Here is a 12,920-nt window from a genome sequence, read left to right on the forward strand (position 1 = left end):
ACTTAGGAACATGTTTTTTGGCCCTGTCATGAATTAAGAAACTTTAGAAAGTACAACAGAGGTTTTGACTCTGATTTGCGGACCTTAAATTTAGTTGGATAAGGAATGAATGTTTCTGGGCGGGGGTGGAAATTTAAGAGTATCAGAGCCTCATAAGGCTTTGCTTACCTTATTAATGATTGTAGCAAAAACGACAAATACCAGAGACTGTAAAAGGAAAGATCAAGCCAAGACAGAATATGTGATTGTGAGGGTGGATGAGATTTAAACTGTAACAAAGTGAACAAGGAAAGGATAAGCAAATACCAAAAGAAAAACTTGGAATTTTGGAACAGTTTTGAGGTTAGAGGAGGAAGGGAGAGCACACCTAGATAACCATGATTGAGAATTGGTATGGCAAGTCTTGAGTAAGACCATTAAAACTGCACGATGGGAAACAAATAAGGAGATGCATTACTTAGAAGATTGGTCTCAACAGAATAACTGCCATGGGATGTTTAGACATGAAAGCTGTTATTAGTCTAATTCTCCATATAGTTCTAACATAAAAAAATGTAAATATGTATGTGTATAACTGCTGAAATAATTTCATTTTAAGTGCATCAAGACACTTTGCGGTGTTTGTTGAATATGTTAACTACTCACCTTGTTATGGAAGACACTCATCCGTCAACTACACAAAGCATGTTTTATTAGACAGTTAGATGTACATTGTTGTAGCAAAATGCCTAATTAAATTGTGCTCTTTTGAATATAGTATGACGAGAATGGCTCCAACATGTATTAGAACATGATGGTAAAAATCTTGGAAGAATGCTACGTTTCTGACACACAAGTGTTATATCAAATCAGTGGTAGCTGAAACTTTGTGGGAAACTCTTAAATTCATTATTTCCATCTGATTACATAACTTAACTGACCATGGTATGCTGAACAGCTGAACAAAAAACACTTTTGATACTCCGCTGAGATGCACTTTCTTTTCATTAACTCTAATATACATTCTCTAGCTTTAGATATATATTTTGTAATAAAGATCACTGAAGTGTTTGTTAACCTCTTTCATAAGTGTTCAATTTGTTTCTAGAATCTGTTGAATGCGATGGGTAAGCAGAACAGCAAGCTGGCCCCAGAAATACTGGATGACCTTGTGAGGACCACCGAGTTCAGTGAAGCAGAGCTAAAGCAATGGTACAAGGGCTTCCTTAAGGATTGTCCCTCTGGAATCCTTAACTTGGATGAGTTCCAGCAGCTGTATGTAAAGGTAGGCTAAGGATCTCCTCATTTTAGGCATGAAGAACTGTTTAAGGATTAGGGAGTCATTGTGTACTTTAATTGAATGGGCACTGACACTTCAAAACTAGCAGTCAGCCTTATTTATGTATGCATGTATGCATGTATGTATGTATGTATGTATTTCTTTATTTGATCAGTCATTAATTTATTTTTGTTGACCATATTTACCCTGCTGGTCAAGGCCAATTTTTGGAAGGGACCCAGTGAGAAACACTGTCATGTTACAAGTAAGCTGAAAAGGCAGAAAAATAGTTTATAGTTTGTATAAGTTAACAAACAGATATTACCTGCAACTAAACAAAGTATTACATAAAATATTATGAAAAAATATAATAAAGAAAAGAAAAAAATGATAAAACTAATTACCTATGAAGTTGCCAGATGATAGTAAATATTAGCTAATACAATTCTATTGGTAATATAAAGATTATTGAGGTTACTAAATTTGTATCATCAGAAATAAACCTAAAAGGCAAAAACCTATTGAAAGTATTAGTTGTATGCAACATTTGTGCAGCTTACTGTGTGACTCTGATATTTATTTCCAGTTATTTGCCTGTGACTCATTAAGCTGCACTTTCTAGTGGCATACATGCAATAACAGCTTTATATTAAGGTGATAACAGCTAGAATTATGGACCAGGGAAGCATTAAGTCATTCAATGGAGCAGTGTCAAGGTATGTGAGACAATTGCTAGTGCTGTTCCATAATGCAGGACATACGTGAAAAAAAGACTTACTGCCAACTTTTCAGCTTGCCTTTGGCACATCAGTTTGCTGTATTGGAAATGATCTAAGCTGTCTGGAAGGTTGGTATCATGCCAGCTCATGGAAAGGATCTACCCAGCACCGCTTATAGACGAAATTGCTTGACCAGTGATTTGCTTACTTTAACTGGTTAGATAGAGTCACCCATTCCATGACTTTACAACATCACAGTGATGCAGCAATCATGTCAGTCTTTTTTTGAGAAGATGGACATGTGTGGAGTCATAGATGTAATAGAATGCTTAGCATTAACTGGTTAGTTAGGGTTATCCACTACTTTGCAGCATTACAATTGTGCAATAATCCTGTCAGTAGTTTGACAATGTGCTCATAAGAGGAGTTACAAATGAACTGGACTGCCCAACATTTACTGGTTAAATAGGGTCATTCATCCAACCATTTTACAGAAGCTAAACAGATGTGCATCAACCATGCCAGCTGTTCTTTGACAGTGTGCTCAGAAGAAGAGTCACAGATGAACTGGAATGAAAAACAGTTTTACTCTTTCTTAAGTGTTTTTGCTATAGTTTGAAAATAGTACTTTATGATTAGATTATCCTTGTGTACATGGTGAGTCTTGAAAAGGTGCAAAACTAACATACAAAGTGCAGGTGCTGATTAAAAGAAGCAGCCAACATATTCTCAAATAAGATAGCTTAACTTGATTGTTTTTCTTGATATTTATATATTCAAAATGTGTGTTTTCTATGTGTTGAAATACATTTTATTTAGTGTATAGTTAGCTGTTTTTCCTTTTTGAGATTTGCTCATTTAAATTTCATATCCTTTTTAAACTTCTTTGTGAGATAAAGCACTATAATAAATGAGATGTGTGTGACACTTTTGTAAAAAATTATAACTTGACTTATTCCTTGGCTATGGAATTAGTTATATCTGCTTGAGTTTAGTGCAATATGTGTATATAAGATTTAGGTATATGAGTTTAGAACAGTATCTGTTTGAGCTTAGTACTATCTGTATATACATCCTACCTTTAGCCTTTAGCTAGATATTGGTATATCTGTTCATTACTATGTTTCATAGTGTATGTATAGCTGATGTTTGCTGCAGTATGTATTATTTGCTGTTGTATGTATATTCAATTGTTCTTCATGTACTCTGCTGCTCATTTAATGTTCTCTGGAGCTTTTCTCCCCGGGCATCCACTGAAAAGGACCTGAGTCGAGTTGGAATTTCCCAGTAAACAAATGTAAATAAATAAAAATAAATAAATAAATAAATAGTTGCCAGTACAAGTACTCCTTTGCTACCTAAAAGGCTAGTCTTGATAACTGGTTGAGCAGGCATATTTTATCCAGGGTTATCATGTACGGCTCTGCTAACTTTGTGAGATGAGCATTATTAACTGATTGAAAAGGGTGTCAAGAACTTTTAAGTTTGTTTACTTAAAGGTGTATGTGGCTAGGAATCTTACGGTCCTGTGATCTCTTGCCCAGTATATTCCTATGTTCCTGTGTCCTATACTAAGGGAGATTACATATTGCTATCCCACTATAAGGTAATTTACCTATGTACAGTGACTATGCTACAACCTTTCATTAATCAGGTATCAGATGCCACTTTTTTCTATTAAGTCCAACCAGCCATTGATCATACCTCTCAACCTCTTAGCACAAGAAATCTGGACAAAGCCGAAAATAATGGGGGACAAAGGCCCAAAAATAGGGGCACATTTTAAATACTGTTCTTATAAACTTAGAAAGTTGCCAGAATAAAAGGTGTTATGTTAGCATGCATTTTCTGAAGGATATAAAGTCTGAAACTCAAATGTCTGTCATTATTTAGTGACCTCAATCCTCAATGATTTGCCAGATAACCACAAATTATATGAGGAACATATAAATATGAGGCAAAAATCTGAACATTCTGTGAAAATCTGGACACATCAGAAGTATACCTATGATTTATTTGTTTGAATGTATTGCCTACATGTTCTTAGAAGTTTAAATTATGGGTGGTGATTAAACCAAAGTATTTCCAGATCAGTAACTCCTCTATTTATCTGGAAGCACACAACAAAGATAGCTGAAAACCAGTATTATTTCCATGTGTGATATGCTTGTTAAAAGGCACATCTTTTTCTTTTAAAATTAATTTATTGCTTTTAAACTACTGACCAAGGGAATTAATTCTGAGTGAGTTTATGTTATTTGGGCTGCAGAGTAAGGTAGAATCGTTGGCATATTGTATTAATATAGACTCAGCAGCATACTATATCATATTATTAGTGAGAAATGTGAACACTTGTGGTCCTAGAGTAAATGCCTGAGTTCTGAGATTTGTAACACAATATGTGTTTCAGCAGCAATGTGCCCATGCAGTGGATTCCAAATATGCACATAGATAACTTTGCAACTAGATTATTGCCATTTATTCAATCAGGTATCTTTAAGACATTTTAACAGAGGTTAATGATATCTGAAGATTTTGAGTAATCCAAGTATATATACATCACATAACGTTCTCTGTTGAGTAAAGAGGTGATGTAATCTACCTGTTAGCCTAGCACTGTGCTGAAACTATATTCAGAAATGAACCTTTGCTGGGTTTTGGATGATTTACTGATCATTTAGATAAAGTCTAACTTATTGATACCACTTCTATTACTTTCTCCAGCACACATATTATGCTTATAGCAAATGTGAAAATAAAACTACATGCCTCCATCCATATACAAGTTATTTTTCTTAACTACTCTGTCATGTAGAGAGTGGTATTTATTATTTTTATTTTCAAAATTGACACGTTATATTTGTAATCCTTTATCTCTAGTCCATTCACATTATGTATTCACTTAAGACATAACTTAAAAGATATTTATATCAGCATCCTACTTTAAACTTAAATCCTATGGGAAACATCACACCACAGGGGAATATAGGGAAAACAGCAATCATTTTATACATATTTTGAACATCACAAAATGTATCCCACTATAGCAGAAAAGTCAGACATTATTTTTATATGGCAAGTATAATCTCCCATGCACAGTCAAGCATAATCTCCCATGCACAGTGTAAACTGTGACTAGTTATATGTGCAATGTGTATGATATGTGTATTCTTTGATAACAATGAAGCATAAACTACAGACACATCCTGTCTAATTCAATGTCTATTGTTAAGGTGCCTTTGCAAGAGTTAACCAATGCAGAACGTACACAGGCAGTCAGATGGGGTGTGTTTAGTCTGTTACCAATTACAATGTATCTCATGCTTTCAGTGTACTTGTGCCTTGCATTGTTGGAATAATAAGATTTACCTGATGTTAATATTCTCTTCAGGTTATTCCATTTTGTGAAGGACTGTGGCTGGATACCTGTTCCTCTCCCCCAGATATTGTTATGATTACATGTTGTATAAGGTGCAGACTTTGAACATTGGCAGATTGGCCGCACCATCCTAAGGTAAAGAGTGAGATTGTTTAGTTCCCTTCTGCCTCAAATGTATAATATGTGTCATAATGGGTCCCTATCAGAAGCTTGAGTTTTCAGAAACTCAAATTTATATTGTCGAGACAATATGATCAAGCTTCCGAAAATGCAAAGCTTTTCAATGGAGATTGCAGTACAGTGCAGATCAGAGAATTTACCCTTTTCTCCACTGCAGTACAATCTAGGAGTTAGTATATATAATATATAGGGGGTTTGAGGGGTACAGAGGAGCTTACCCCCCTTTGAAAATATGTAGAAAAGAGGTAAATTTTTATTGTTTTTTTTGAAGTTCGAGTTTTTGGAAACTCAATCATATAGGTTCATAGGTGTGTACTAGGTTAATGGCTCTAGAGACTTTTGTGTACTATCCCATAGGATTACCCTGGCAATGTGCCACCTGACCTTAGTTTCCCGTGCCTCTGTCGAGCAGAGCCACTGGAGTGATCCTCGGGGTGAATTTTCTATTTTCCATCCACTCATCAAGATTTCTCTTGAAGAGGGCCAGTGAGGTGCTCTGTTTGACATGTATGGGAAGTCTATTCCATAGCATGGGCAGTCTCTGGGTTATGAACTTGTCCCTCCAGCATGTTCTGTTCATTGTGGTAATGAGGTTGAGGTCCCTGGAGCGTGTGGTGAGGAGGGATTGGGATTTCTTAAGATGTAACATTTCTAACAGAGCTGGGTCAGATATGGCTTTATAAGTCAAGCAATGATCGCCTATAAGTAAGCGATATGAGACAAAGAATAGTTGGAGTTGTTTGAGTCTGTCCATATAGGACAAGTGTTTAAGGCCTAGGATCCTCTTTGTGAGGTACTTTTCTGGCCTCTCCAGTTGTTACAGGTGTCTAGTGAGGTACATGCCAAAAGGGGCATTGTACTCAATGATTGGCCTAATGAGGGAAGATTAGAGGGAGAAAATGACCTCTTTCTTCCTGGATGCAAAACCCTTAGTATTGAGATGTGCCACATAGAAGGATTTTCTGGCCACAGTGGCAGTGTGATGGTCAAAAGAGAGGTTGCTGTCAAACTGTGTTCCCAGATCTCTTATAACACATTCTGTGCTCAGTGGACTACCATAAATGTGATAGTTCATGGGAAGTGGGTTTTTCCAAAAGGAGATAACACATTTTTTGGCATTGAGCTTAAGGCTATGGTTCTGACCCCAGTCGTTGGTCTCAGTGAGGCCTTTCTGTAGGATGTCAACATCACTTGGGGAGTTAATAGTGGCTCCCAACTTGTAATCATCTGCAAACATTGTCAGCCAGCGTCCCTTCGTGTTGGACTGGACCTCTGAGAAGTCGATACAAAACAGGAGAGGACCCAGGACTGATCCATGTGGGACTCCACTCATGACTGGTCAGCAGTCTGACTTGGAATCAGCTACTTTCACACTGTGGGTTCTATCTGTGAGCCGGTTTGCAACCCACCTAGTGACATAGGGGTTGATGCCTAGCTTAGCGAGTTTTTCTATGATTCCTGAGTGGGGAATGGTATCTGGCCAGATCAAGGTAGGCTGTATAAACCACCTTGTCTTCATCCATAGCTCTGGTGCCTGACCCAAAGAAGTCAACCAAGTTGAGCAGTCATGATCTACCCTTCACAAAACCAAATTGTGTGGGATTCAGAGTTTGGAGATTCCCTATATCCTTGTTTATTAGGTGCATGATGATGCGTTCCATAGCTTTGCATATCAGACTTGTCAGGCTAATGGGGCAATAGTTCCCAGGGCCTGTAGTCACTCCTCCTTTGTGGAGAGGGATGACTATAACAGTGCACCATTCATTAGGGACAAAGTCTGAGGTGAGGCTGTAAATGAACAGGGCACACAGGTGAGGTGCCAGTTCACTCTGTAGTTCATGTAGAACACATCCAGGGATATTGTCAGATCCCATAGAAGCTGTATTTTGGCTTTGGACAGTGCTGTTTTAACCTGTGCTGCAGTAATACTGGATGCCTGGCAATCTACTGGTATTGTAATTAGTCCTTTGGGGGGGGGTGTTGGCACTGAATCGGTCTGCCAGTATATTGGCAATATCTGTTGGCTCGGTATAGGAGTTACCATTGTGCAGTAGCTCAGAGCAAATCTGGATATTGCTGTGTAGGTTCTTTACATAACTATAGAAGCCCTTGTGGTTGTCTTTACTATCTGCTGCAATTCTGTTTCATAGCTAGCTTTAGAGGATTTGATGAGGGATCTCAACTTTTTTTGAGGCTGATAAGGGAGTTTTTCCAGTCTTTGGGACTTCACCTTATTCTGCATCTGTTTCCTCATTCTGTTGTAGAGTTTGTTTATGGCAGTGGACCACCAGATTGGCTTCCTTTTTTGGAGGAGAGTATCTTGGCTCTATTGGGTATGGCGAGATCCATGCATTTGTGTACATGTTCATACAGTGCATTGGTGTATGATTCAGCAGTCATGCAACTATTCGCCATTTGCATGGGTGCTGTGAAGTTAGCCACATCTGTTCTTAGGAACCCAAAGTTAGCTTTGTAGAAGTTTTTCATGGTAGTTACCTTAGTGGGGGGATGGGGGGGTGGGAGGGATGTGGATTTCCAAGGTGATTAGTTTGTGGTCGGATCTAACCTGGGAGGAGTTGACTATTGGTGTAGAGCAACAGTCACCCCATGTTAGTAATGACCAGGTCAAGGATGTTGCTACCTCTAGTGGGGGTAAGAAAGAGCTGGTCCAGGGCATTGGAATTAATTAATTCCAGGAAACTTTGGGCAAGTGTATTGGTACATGAATAGTTTTTACAGTTAATGGAGGGGTAGTTGAAGTCGCCCATTATGAGTGTGTTAGGTTGGACCTTAATATTCTTCAGGGTGCTTAGGAAGGTGGAGTGAGTGTCTTGGGATATGGTTGGGGACCTATAACCGGCTATGACCTGAATTGCTGTCTTACTCAATGTTAGCTGCACCTGAAGTATCTCTGATGCATTATGTTGGGCTAAAAGTCTGGAGGTGTGCGCATCCTTTATGAATATGGAAACATTACCACCTTTGAAGCTTCGGTCCAAGTTCTGGGGCCGAAAAGTGTAGAATGAGTTATAGCCTGGTATTGCAGGTGTTCTTTCTGCTGCCTTAAACCAGGTCTCTGGTACAGCACAAATGTCAAAGTTCTCCATTTTAAGGAGCTCTTCGAGCGAGTGCATTTTGAGATTTAGACTTTTAGCACTGAGCAGCATGACCCTCAGATTGCATTTAATTGTAGCAGTTATGGTGGTAATTTGGTCTTTGGAACATCGCCTAAAAAAGGCACTATAAGGTGGCAAGAGCCTTGACCAGTATCTGGAAGCCCAGGGGTGACAGATGCAGGCCATCTCTGGCAAAGCATTGAGGTCTGTCAATCATGTCATCCCAGGTAGACAGATACTAGATCCCTTAGAATGACACCAGAAATTTAGCCAATTGTTGAAATAAATCATTTTCTACGTGTACTGTGGTATCCTTCTGGGTGATGGCATGATGCTGCTCAGGGCTAGGGTCGAACCCGCCTGGGCTACATAATCCGAGAGCTCCTCCATGTCTCTTTTTATGTAGTCCAGGGAGGTACGTCTCAGGTCATTCACACCCACATGTACAATGACAGAGTCATATCTGTACCTGTTGTTGAGGAACCTGAGTGCATGCATTATATGGCGGATCCTGGGACCTCACAGGCAGCTGACTGTTACTTTCTCCTTATTTAACCTAGTGAGTGGGACGTCAGTGTGCCTCACTATCGAGTCACCTATGACTAGTGTGCTGGGTGTGTGTTTTGCCTTAGGGGCTTTGGTTGAGTGGCACACTGTTTAGAAGAGTTATGTGTCTCATGATTAGTGTTGTGTTGTGGTGGTCTGGTGCATTTCTGCCTTGGAGGTCTCTGCTGTTTGGGTAGATTTTTATTGAGAGCCTCTGCAAAGGTGGGTGTGTGGTTTGTGCTTTTATGTGAAGGCAGTGCCGGTGTGTGTTCTGGAGGGCTATGTGTTCCATGTGGTGTGGTGCAAGTGTTGATCTTCTCCTCTTGACCAGCAATTCCGGACTTGGCTGGAGAGTGCATGGCTTCCAATTTGGATATATAAGTGCATCTCTCACAAGTCTGAGTGTTGGGAGGTAAGAGGAGATGGTTGTCAGTGTACATGAGGCAGTTGCTACATTGCCTCAGGATGCCCACGTTTAACAGGTTAACAGGAGAAAGCACAGGGAACTGACCTTTAGACATGCCTGGAGGGGTGGGCACTAATAATAAGTACTGGAGCTGTTTCCTTGTAGAACGTTTTTGTGCTGGTAGCACTTTTGTGTGCTACAATAATTGCTGCAAGAAGTCTGGTAAAGTGTTAGACTAATAAGCTACTAAAAGTGCAGGAGGGGAGAGAACGAGCAGATCTAAGGGAAACTGAAGAGCAGACATTGGCATCTCTCAGAAGCTTACAAACAGTCCTGGATAGAGCAAATATGTATCTGGACTAGACTAGTTACAGGAAAGGCGGGAAACAAGTGCAATGTGAGCTTTAAAACCAGAAAGTTGAAAGTGATGGAAAAATTCCCAAATGGCCAATAAACTACAAATTCTGGGCCAGAAAACACTCCTCTTGTGGTGGATAGGGATGGGAGGGTGGCCTAATGGTTAAGGTGTTTGCCTTGCAGGCACAAGGTGCAAGGTTTGAGTCTCACAAGGGATAATTGGCTAGGCTTAAAATGGCTCGCAAGGGCAGTTAGCTTAGTACTAACCTGTTAACCTATTATATATATATATTATTAACCACTCCCACTGATAAGCTAGAAGGCTTCTCTCCAACACAGAAAGGCTTGGGGGGCTCAGATGCTTACATACAGTCCTGGATAAAGAAAATCTGTATCTGGACTAGACTAGTTACAGGAAAGGTGAGAAAAGCACAAACGCAGGTGTTTAGACTAGAAAGTTGAAGGAGATGGAAAAAACTGCCCAAACGGCCAATAAACTAAAATTTCTGGGCCAGAAACTGTTCCTCTTGTGGTAGATAGGTTACCTAGTGCTTACCACTCCCACTGACAAGCTAGAAGGCTTCCCTCTGACACAGAGAGGCTTGGTGGGCTCAGAAGCTTACAAACAGTCTTGTTTACAACAAATTTGTATCTGGACTAGACTAGTTATAGGAAAGGTGGGAAACAAGCACAAATGCAGGCTTTTAAGCCAGAAAGATTAAGGAGATGGAAAAAAAGTGCTCAAACAGCCAATAAACTACAATTTCTGGGTCAGAAACTGCTCCTCTTGTGGAAGATAGGCTACCTAGTGCTTACCACTCCCACTGATAAGCTAGAAGGCTTCCCTCAACACAGAAAGGCTTGGGAGACTCAGAAGCTTACATACAGTCCTGGATACAGCAAATCTGTATCTGGACTAGACTAGTTACAGGAAAGGTGGGAAAGATGCAAATGTGGGCTTTTATACCAGAAAGTTTCAAGGAGATGGGAAAAAAAACTGCCCAAATGGCCAATAAACTACAATTTCTGGGTCAGAAACTGTTCCTCTTGTGGTAGATAGGCTACCTAGTGCTTACCACTTCCTCTGATAAGCTAGAAGACTTCCCTCAACACAGAAAGGTTTGGGGGGCTCAGAAGCTTACAAGCAGTCCTAGACACAACAAAACTGTATCTGGACTAGACTAGCTACAGGAAAGGTGGGAAACAAGCACAAACTTGGGGTTTTAGACCAGAAAGTTGAAGGAGATGGAAAAAGTGCTCAAACGGCCTATAAACTACAATTTCTGCACCAGAAACCACTCCTCTTGTGGTAGATAGGCTACCTAGTGCTTACCACTCCCTCTAATAAGCTAGAAGGCTTCCCTCAACACAGAAAGGCTTGGGGTGGCTCAGAAACTTACAAACAGTCTTGGACACAACAAAATTGTATTTGGACTAGACTAGCTACAGTAAAGGCAGGAAACAAGCACAAACTTGGGCTGTTAGACCAGAAAAATGAAAGAGATGGAAAAACTGCCCAAATGGCGAGTAAACTACAATTTCTGGGCCAGAAACCACTCTTGTGGTAGATAGGTTACTTAGTGCTTACCACTCCCACTGATAAGCTAGAAGGATTCCCTCCAACACAGAAAGGCTTGGGGGGGGGGCTCAGAAGCTTACAAACAGTCCTGGATATAGCAAATATGTAACTGGACTAGACTAGTTACAGGAAAGGCAGGAAACAAGCTTAGATTTTTTTTTGTTACAGAAAAGCAGCTAAAACAGAACTAAAAACCATTCAAATGCAGTGCAAGCTAGCACACTTGAGTGTGTAGCAATATTACAGCAATTTATTTAAGCTGTATTCTAAACTGAATACAGTTATTGTTTAATTCAACCCTAAACAGTTAAAAAGTGCCAAAAATAAACTTATCAGCTGAGAAGCACACTCAGTCAGAACACAAAGTAAAGTAGAAAGGGAGAAAGGAGAAACAAAAGACAATCCAAGGTCAAGGGCCTAAGTGGGTTGGCCCACCCATATGTTCTCTCTGTATTAGGTAGAATGAGCTAATGACACTAGACTGGGATAGAATGGAACAGATGGGACTGGTAGGAGTATCTGAAATCAAAATATGATCTCACTGTACTCAGTTGAAGGAGCAAATGAGATGCACCCAGGAGGAGTGTTCAAACACAAATTTACAGGCAATTCCAAAGCCACCAAGATTAATACCACAACAAGAACAGGGAGGGATGGCAGGAAACTAACTGCAGAGAGAGAGAGAGATCACAATAGTCAGTTAAGCAAATAAATACACAGAAAAAAATGCAGTACTATCTTTAACACAATATTAAATGAAACAAATAAACAGAAAAAATAAAATATAGCACTATCTTACAACACTGCAAATTTGTACTTGTGTTAGCTTGTAATAAAGTTGATGTAGGTATATAACAGCTAACCAAACAGCTCAAATATTAAGCTATTCAGCTGAAATAAATTCAGAGATAAGTGACCAAAACTTATAAGCACAGAGAAACCCTCTAAGCTAAGAGTTCAACACTGAATATCAATGAAGTAATAATAATCCCCATTTACTGCAGATAGTGAGAGATCACAATTTTCAGTGAAGCAAATAAATACACAGAAAAATAAAATGCAGTACGATGCTTAATACAATATTCAATGAAACAAACAAATAAACAGAAAAAAATAAAATGCAGTACTATCTTATAACACTGCAAGTTTGTACTTATCTCAGCTTGTAATAAAGCTGATGTAGGTATATAACCGCTAACCAAACAGCTCAAATATTCAGCTATACAGCATAAATAAATTCAGAGATAAGTGACCAAGACTTATAAGCACAGAGAAACCCTCTAGGCTAAGAGTTCTACACCGAATATCAATGAAGTGAGAATAAGCCCCACTTACTGCAGAGAGAGAGAGATGACAATTTTCAGTGAAGCAAATAAATAC

General features: G+C 39.3%; 1 protein-coding gene across 1 annotated transcript in view; it reads left to right on the top strand.

Annotated features, from left to right (window-relative positions):
• The window catches only part of LOC122813051 (visinin-like protein 1), a 683,305-nt gene that overhangs the window by 604,945 nt on the left and 65,440 nt on the right, over positions 1-12,920 (top strand). The window contains exon 2 of the mRNA XM_044085170.1: positions 1,088-1,264. Within this exon, the coding sequence (XP_043941105.1) occupies positions 1,103-1,264 (162 nt within the window). The 5' untranslated portion in view covers positions 1,088-1,102. The remainder of the gene's footprint in view (positions 1-1,087; positions 1,265-12,920) is intronic.

This window comes from Protopterus annectens, chromosome 1.part1 (genome assembly GCF_019279795.1).
Source record: "Protopterus annectens isolate FY-2018-M chromosome 1.part1, PAN1.0, whole genome shotgun sequence".
NCBI lineage: Eukaryota > Metazoa > Chordata > Ceratodontiformes > Protopteridae > Protopterus > Protopterus annectens.